The 8979-nt window shown below is 57.1% G+C and overlaps 1 protein-coding gene across 1 annotated transcript in view; it reads right to left on the bottom strand.

The window, feature by feature from the left end:
* Nucleotides 1-493: 493 nt before the first annotated feature.
* Nucleotides 494-8979, bottom strand: part of VOLCADRAFT_117341 (uncharacterized protein) — a gene marked incomplete at both ends in the record, with an annotated part of 29979 nt that continues 21493 nt past the window's right edge. The window contains 6 exons of the mRNA XM_002949603.1: nt 494-712; nt 779-1153; nt 6751-7011; nt 7057-7311; nt 7672-8250; nt 8596-8931. Coding sequence (XP_002949649.1) covers nt 494-712; nt 779-1153; nt 6751-7011; nt 7057-7311; nt 7672-8250; nt 8596-8931 — 2025 coding nt within the window. The remainder of the gene's footprint in view (nt 713-778; nt 1154-6750; nt 7012-7056; nt 7312-7671; nt 8251-8595; nt 8932-8979) is intronic.

Raw genomic sequence — 8979 nt, 5'->3', positions numbered from 1 at the left:
AGCCTCCCACTCTGTTACAATACAATTCAGATGCTTTCCAAGCAGGCATTGCTCGCCCTCACTAGGTCGGCGCGTCATTTCGCCTTCCAGTTACAAGTTACAAGTTACAAGTTCCGCACACAAGTGCGGGTGTGTCCGTAAAAGCCGGGGGGGCCATGGACGTTGTATTGGTATTGATGCGGGTACGCGGGAGGTCATCTTCATTCTCCCTCGTCCGCTTCAGGGCGAAGCGCCTCAGCGCGACGTGCCTGGCCTCCCAAATTTCCGAGAGGTACCTGGCCAATGCCAGGGGTGGCGCCTCAGTCATAATGGTGCGCATGCTGCGCCCCGTAAGGACTAGGTCACCATCATACTTAGCCCGTATGCTCATGTAAGCGGGACATTCTTCGAAAACATGCAACTCATCTTCAACCGCTCCACAGTCACAAAGCCTGCAGGTAATCCAGAATCCGCACTCAGGCCACGTAATACTACAAAGCGCGTGGAACCTCCTTCAAGAGAAGCATAGACTCCTCCGTGGCCCGCTTCTGTAGTGGCGCCCGAATGGCAGCACGCTGGCACGCTGCGTACACCAAACTCGCAGCTGCTCCCATAGCCGGTCGAGGTGCTGCTTGGTGGCACGCTTATCGCGAATCGCTTGCTGCTGCTCCTTCTTCCGCCCATGAAGGTGTTCCATCACCCATTCCAAGCTGTAGTAATCCATACCAGCAGCCTGTGTACAGCAGGGATCTTAGTCATTTACATTTTCTGCAATTTACGTATGCCATCCACACCTTACCTCGATTTTGGTGCAGAGCTTCTTCTCCTCAGCACACACAAGCATCCTGAAGCCACTCTTGAGCTCGTCTGACTCTGGCAGCCACACCTCGCGGTTAATGGTCTGTGCTGCCTCCAGGCTAGCCACCTGGCCCCGAGCTGAGCGGATGAGGGCTGGGCGCTGCCACATCGTTAGTGAATCCGACCCTGAGAATAATACGCAGATCCCCAGGGTGCATGGTCCCCGATCCTCCCCATCCGTTCGTTCCAGCTCGCTGAGTGCCAGTCGCAGACGCACGTACTCAGCCCGCCACCGCCCACTTGTGTCGGCTGGCGGCTCAGCCTGTGCTCCACCGCCGCTCCCGCTGGCTCCAGCTCCAGCTACACGCTCCCCTACCTTGAGACATCACGAGCACCGTTATCCCGAAAACACAAAGCTTCCACTTGCTGTATTGACGCGTACCGCTTCCTTTCTTTACCTGCTCTACAGTCTCCTTGCGCGCTTTGGCTAGATTCTGCTCCAAAGTCCCAATACGTGACGGCAAGCCCGCCATGGCAGCTTCGGTGCGGGTCTTCATCCGCCAAAAGCGATGGGGCTTTAGGTCATGTACAGCAGGATAAACCTAGGGCGATTTGATGACCTGAATTAAGCGGGACGGCCCAGGCCCACACGCAGTGCCACTGGGCCAGGTGCCACCTTGAATCCATCCATGTGAGTGCTTATGCATGGCTGTGACGGCGGCGGCGTGTAGCCGCACTGCTAGCAAGGTAGTGACTCCAGCACCCCTGCTGGCTGAGGCACGGATGGTAGCGGCGACGGACGTCAACCGTGCAAGATTGCGCAATCTTGCACCCGTATGGAATTTCTGAGAGGGGGACATGAGTGGGCACGGGGACGGAGGTCAGCTTCGGAGCAACCGGGTACATGTGGACGGGCAGAGGTGTTGCATAAGGTGATGGTGGGGGTGGGAAGGGGTGTTCCCGGCAGCAGTGTAACTGTGCAGATAAGTTACACACTCCGTCGCAAGGACAGTGCATGGGTCGCCAGGAGCTGGAAGGCCAGGCGGGCAACATCCGTGCGACTGAGCCAGTGACTAGACCTACTATGTTCTGTAAAAATCTGCCCTGCGAGGTGGAGGGCAAAGCGGTGGCTATCCATGCAAACCCGCCTCGCTCATCTCGGGAACGAACCTGCTTGTCAGCAGTGACTGTGGCAGCGGCGCCGCCGGAGGTTGCAGACTACCGGGGATGATTCCGGATAGGGTTGTTCCCGCTTGGCAATGGATGAGTTGTGTCTGATGATGCAGACACCTTAACCGTGAGCGCATGAGGGTCTGGTGCCTGCATGGGTTCCGTTTTCACGAGCAGCCTGGTGACCGCATTGGGTGGTGCGGGTACAGGTGCTGGTGGGGGGGCCAAAGGAGCAGGTGGGCTGAGCGCTGCCGGCGGTAGTATAACTTCGACGTGTGGCCTCGGCAAATGCTCTGCATCAGCGGCGTGACGGGAAGGGTAAGGAGGAGTGCTTAGAGGGAGGTGGACAGCTGGTTCAGGTGCAGAGCCCCTCAGCATAGCTGGCTGATGTGCCGCAGCGGTAACTTCGCCCGGCAACAATGCCTTTACATTAGCGCCGTATGATAAATAGGTATTTCACATGGGCAAGAGGGGTTTCGCCAGAGCCACAAAAGGCGAACAGAAATGGACACGAGTATTAGCCAGGACAGGCTACAGCAGCTGAAAACGGCTAGAGCCTAGGTGGGCCCCTCAACTTAACAAGCTGTTTCCAGGTATAGCCCTAAATGACTGAAGCGGTTCACATCCTTGGAAGCTTTTGCGCTTTTGTTTCCAGGGCGGTATTCCATTCGGCGACGAACTGGTGAACTGCGGGCCGTCGCGGCTGCGACTTAAGTGCACCGGGATCGACGGGCGATGGACAACTTCCTTTCCTTCTTAAGCTGGATGGCCCCCCTGAAGGCGGGGGGGGATAAGGGCTGTGGAACTATGGCTGCGGAGGCCGTGTGTGTGGCTGTGGGGAAGTCGCTGACTCAATGGGGGTAGGCGCATGCAGCCCCGGGGATGGAGGGGCCGGCCCGTAAGGTATACCCCGTCTTTTGCATTCCGTTGCTCTGACATTCCAATGTGTGTGACACACGCAGCATGCAACTGCAGCTGGCAAAGCTGTCGCGCCCTAAACAGTCCACTTACTATCGTTCAACGTCGCCGTCAAACTGCGCGGTTGGACGAATTGGGGAAGGGAGCAGCAGGTAAGGTGGCAAGGATGATGCGAAGACAAGCAGTAGTTTGCTGCTTTGGTGGCTTAGGCTAGGCTGCCGCTTCCATACGTTACCAAGATAGCGGAGCCCTATCTCTATTGTGTATAAGGTCCATGTGTAATGAGTTGCGGTAAGGAAACCATTCGGCTGGTAAGGAAACCAATTGGAGCCAGGATAATACCCTTCGGCCGTATGTGCGCACCCTAGTCAGCGACGCTTATCGTGTTTGGGGGCGGGATGCAGTCGCGGTCCGTCTCTAAACTTTCGGATCTGATGCAACTAGGTTCATCGGTGTGTATGGACCGGCATACCGTATAGCAAGTGTAACGACTAAGCCCAGCACTCCAAGAATCATGGCGAGGTAGAGAACTGTTAGGATGGGATTAGGTGTGAGCGGAAGTACACGTCCATGAAGGCTTTACCACGCACCAGACGCCCTCCAACACAGTCACACAGGCACCTACCAGGTGCAAATGCAGTACAGCCGTCGAAAGATAGAGGTTTACTGTATTCGCTTTCAAATAAAGGTGAAACATATCTGTCCTTGCGGCGTAAGATTTGCGTTGATGAATTTATGATGCAAGAACCCAACTGTCATAGTCCAGTTCGAAACGTCAGACTTGCCGGTTCATGGGATAGGTAGGACTAGTTCGGGAAAAATCTTGAGTTAAAATTCCTCTTCTGTACATGTAACTTCTTTTTGTTAGGACATGGAGCCGCTTGTCCAGCAGCGGTAGGACTTGGACAACGTATCTCAGGCGGAACATAGGTATCCTCGTAGCTTCAGATTCTAACATAATCATAATCAGAGTTGCATTCAGGCATTGTTTTACAGGGTTAGATTGGTGTTAAGGAAGATAGAATGAGCAGTTACGCATGTGTTGCAGCATGACTGTACCATAGCTCCCCGAAAAAGTAGATGGATCCCAACTGCATAGCGCTAAGTTTCATGTGTGATCCAGTTTTATTTATTCCTTAAGCATGAGCATGAATAGAGCGCCCAGACCCATGGGACGAGCGTGTTGTCGAGGTTCCCAAAACAAGGCAAAATGTAGGATATTCATCCTATTTAAGGTATAGGAAACAATATAATACTAAAATCACGAGTATAGTTATAACATGGTATGGTATGCTGAATAGTTGCGCAACTTTGGCACAACAACGTGCATCGCAAAAGCTGCAGAAGCTGCTGGCGCTCAGCGTCACAATTCTTTGACCATTCGGGGGCTCATAGCTTTGCGCCCGTTACCCCTCGCTATCATGGACCATTGACTCCGCCATAGGTTTCTCGAACACACCAGCTGCTGTACATATTGTGCTTTGGACCCAAACTCCCACCTGACCAGCAGTCACCGCATTCAACTCGCCGGTCAATCGTGTGTGGGAGGCCTCCCCATTGTTAAGTTCCAGCTGTGCCCGTTGCCTACTCTGTAGCTCTGTCTTCCCACATCGCATCTCGGCCCAATATCTCAGTCCCAAGCGATAACAACGTTCTGGACATTCAAGCAACGTAGGATACAGTCAGAGACCCATAAACGTTCCCGCATCAATTTGTCCAGAGGAAAAACTGCCCTCCTGCCTATCAATAGCATCAGCACTAGCACATGGGGGAAACAACCAACATTGACCTGCACTTAAAGGAGACATCTATGCTCCCTAACTGCGCAGTGCAAAGTCCTATCAATATGGTAACTGGCTTGGCCCCAAGCATATGACGGGTGGTGTTATGGTGAGGTGGGTGTGCTGCGACGCAAGCAGCAAGCCAACAAAGGAGGCAATTTTGCGGCACCATCCGAACCCAAATAGTGAACCACCACATTCACTTTTTGGATCTGCCTCTGGCACCTATTATCTCACCCTTCGACCATCGTCTTGAAGTGCTGTCCAGAAAGAAAAACCTCTGTTAAGCTAAGGCAAATGGAGACCTCGGGGACACAGGATAGGCACGCTTGCGGAGAACTGGAAGGAAGAGGCATGTCAAATGAGGTGTAACTGGCAGCCGTGAAGACAAGGACAAATCACCTACATGGCGATTTGACTAGCAATTTTGCTAATGCGATACCCTGCCCTGTGGAGCCTTGAATCTCTCCAATGCTTAAAATTTGGCATATCACCAGCGCAGGAAAATAGCTTACCACGCACATCTCAGGCAGCCGTGATTCTCACATTTTGAAGTGATACCACGCTATCTGCTGTCTCCAATGGGCCTGTGGACAGAACGCACAATACCTAAAAATGTAAAAGGTGGTGGTGCCTACCGCATATGCACCTGTACTCATCCTGCGCTGTTGCCTGACCTACACCCCAAGGGGCCTTATGAGTCTGTGGTGCCCCCTTGGTGGGGGAGCCCTCCTGGACTGCCCTACCTGGATCACTCTTTGGGGTTGGCCAACCTCCAGCACACACGACCAACCATACATTCCCGCACGACAACACGAACCCCCTCCCTCCCCCACGGTCCGTCCTTCTCATCAAACATCTCCATAATGTCGACTGTGGTTTGAGATTGGACGTCCCCTACATTTCCAACCAATAAGACGGGGTAGCGCTAAATGCTCGGTGCGCATCACCTTGGCGGGTTGCCGAACTTCCGCCTATGTCCTGAAGTGCCGGGTCAGGCACTTGCTGGGGTACGCGCAGGCCACGAGGAGCACCCGGACTGACCTGGAACGAGCAAAGCACGACAAGAAGAAAAGGCAATCTACGTCCCGACTACACAGCTGACAACCGGTTGGATGTCGCTCGCCACGTTACCTGCATAGAACCACCAACCTACATCCCCACCCCAACATCACATGTTGCGCACTCTATCATTGGACCCTGCGGCCCTCCCACCTGTGGTACCTCCATTGCACAGCTGCTCCTGACCTTCCCTCGCCTGGGTGGACAGTACCCGCCCGCTCCCTGCCTATACATCTCCCTCCATATCTGCTCCCACACGCACATGCGTACATCATCAAGCATATCCACATTACATTATAGACAACACTGTTTCTTCGCCCGTGACTTGAAGTCAATTCTATGTATGTATATCAATAGCCCCATCCGCCGCTCCTTCGTCACTCTACCGTAAGCGTGCTGGCCTACCTCAGCCACACTGACAACGAGCATCTATAGACCTCGTGGACTACGTGATGACGACAAAGCATAGCGCCCGAGTCCCAAGGAAAAGCGCCTCCCTGCCCCTCACTGCCTTGACGGCGGCGAAAGCTTTGATTTCGCATGGGCACAGTGGCGCCCCTCCAACACCCCCACACCCCAAAACATGCTCAGGTCTGCCAACCAAACAGCTGCCCCGAGCCGCGAACGCGTGGATGAACTGACCCGGAGACCTATAACCCGCACAAGCAAAAATCCCGCATATAGCCCGCTGTGTCCGCGCTTCACGACCGCTGCGGCCTTGGTAATCCTGTTGTGCTGCGCTATGCATATGTAGGTGTGTTTCAATGACACACGCGCCAGCCTCCCTCCCTTCAGCACGTTGCATTCCTCCTTCCCAACCACACGGGCAGACAGGCCCACACGAACCCCCGGAACCTAAATCCACCCCAGGCCTGCGCGATTCCGTCCTTCACTTCACTACCCCTAGCAAACCCCCGGCCCAGCCCCCTCTCACTCATCAGTCATTATAAACTCCCAGGAACGGTAGGAGCTTCATATGCTTGTTGCGCCGCCGCAGACTTGACCCCAGCGTGTCCACGACCTTTTTCAACGCTGCGCCCACCGGCGTCACCGGCGGGAAGAGCGTCCGTGGCGCTGCGGGCTGCGGCTGTGGCTGCGACAGCTGCTGCTGTTCGTACTGCGATGCCCGCGCCGCTGCTTCCTGGAGATCCCGTTGGAACCGCTCATCCTGACTGTACTGCAGCGCCGCTGCCAGTGTCTCCGTCGCCAGCGCTCCCATGGGGCCTGTCGTCAGCGCCACTACGGGTTGCAGCAGAGCCCCATCGGCCACCAGCAGAGCAGCCGCCGGACCCAGTCGGAGGTCCTTCACCCGGAACAGGCAACGCAGCAGTAGCAAGGCGGAGCGGACCTGCCGCGGGCCTGGAGGCATACAGCCTCCAGAGGCGGCGGCTGCGGCAGCCGCTGCCGCGGCGAAGCTTGTGGCGCTGGATGTGGTTGCACTGGACCCCGCCGCTGCTGAGGCCCACGTGGCCGCTGTTCCCCCCACCAGCAGGTCGGTCAGGTGGTGGAGGACCCAGGAGGTGTAGCGGGGGAAGAGGGCCCGGCTAAGGAGGGTCAGCAGCTGGATGACGGTGGACTCCAGCAGCTCCGGCTCGAAAGACAGCTGTGAAGGAGGGATAAGAGGAAAAGGACACACGGCAATATATCGGGGGCGGCCGAGAGAGCGGGGGCAGCACAGGTGGGAAAAAACGTTTGTGGATGGTTTAGATGCCTGCGAGATTTCTGTAAAACACTGTGCAGCCGAGCGGAAGAGAATACGAGAAACATGAGGCCATGCGGGCAAGGCCACCACCTCTTGTTCGGCATCTATGCCGCAATGGCCACCTCGAAGCACGGACGTTCACGCCGCCCTCGCGACGTAGGGGTGGCCAATACTCCATGCCAACAACCCGTGCAAGCAAAGCTGCAAACCTTTCGCCTCCCGCCGCGTCCCTTATCCCTCCCTCGTCCAAAGCACACATACCTGCTGAGAGCTGAGCACCTGGAGATGCGCTCCCAGCTCCGGACCCATACCCAGCACCACCGCTGCGCGGCCCAGCGCTGCTACCGCCCTCTGGATTGCCTCCGCCAGTTCAACCGCATCCGCGCCGCCAACACCAACACCGCCGTTAACGCCAGCGCCGCCTGCCACCCCCTGAGAGGCTGCCGCCGCTGCCGCTGCCGCAACACAGCGCGCAGCGCGACTATGCTGCTGTGGCTGCAGCTGAGGGAAGTCCTCGGACGAGGAGGCAGCGGAGCCGCCACCTCCCGCGGCGGAGGCGACGATGCCGCTGCCACCGGCATTGCCGTGCAAGGACAACATGAGGGGCAGGAGGCCCATGAGAGACACGAAGAGCTGGCTACGACAAGAGCCTAGGAGGGTTTGGAAGGAGTCCAGTTTGAGGGCCCGGTGCTTGCGCAGCGAGTCGCTGTGGGGTACTACGATGGCACCGCGGCTAAGGCCAACGCCGACGCCGCTGCCAGTACGGGTGGCGCCGCCGGCGCCGTCCAGCAGAGAATCGTCCATGGCGTCGCCGTCGAGTCCGGAAGTCAGACGGGGTAGCTGGAAGCGGGGCGGCGGTGGCGAAGGGTGGGGTTGCAGGAGGTCGTTCGGGCAGGTGGTCAAGCTCACAACGAAGACAAATAATGAAAGGAGGTGTAGAATACATGTCCAGGGGGTCTCGCGGTGTATGACGCCATGACAACACGAAGTTCTGACGCGCAGGCAATGAAGCACAGGCTCCAGGATCCGCGGGGCGCGAGTTGCAGTACACCGGACAAAGCAGCAGGCAACAGTAACAGCTACAACAACGACGGCAACACGCATTGATCGCCATGCCTCGGCCGACCCCCTCGGCCTCCACCAACGCACCCGGCTGTGTGAATTCGCACACACACGGCCCCTCACCTGCAGCTGCAGTCCCAGATGGTCCGCATACCCAGGCCCCTCCGCACCGCCGCCCGCCGAGCTGCTCGCCGAGGAACCCCCCATCAACAGGTGGGGCTGCTGCAACGGCTGGTAGTGCTGGTAGTGCTGGTGCTGGGGGTGCTGGTGGTTGTGATGGTTGTGGTGGTTGTGGTGATAGGCCGCCTGCTGGTGGCCGGACTGGGTTTGATGCAGCGCTGAGGGACCGGTCCGCGCGAGCAGCACCTGCGCCTGCTGTGCCAGCGCCTCACCGAAGGCGGCCAGCAGGTGCAGAGTCGGAGCAACTGTGAGGGGGTGAGTGAGGCCGCGGAGGAGCAGCTGCGGACACGTAGGAGCCACGGGGTAGGGGGGAAAAGTGGAAAGTGG

The sequence above is a fragment of the Volvox carteri genome (assembly GCF_000143455.1).
Source record: "Volvox carteri f. nagariensis unplaced genomic scaffold VOLCAscaffold_15, whole genome shotgun sequence".
Classification (NCBI taxonomy): domain Eukaryota; kingdom Viridiplantae; phylum Chlorophyta; class Chlorophyceae; order Chlamydomonadales; family Volvocaceae; genus Volvox; species Volvox carteri.
This window is presented reverse-complemented; position numbering and strand designations above follow the sequence as displayed.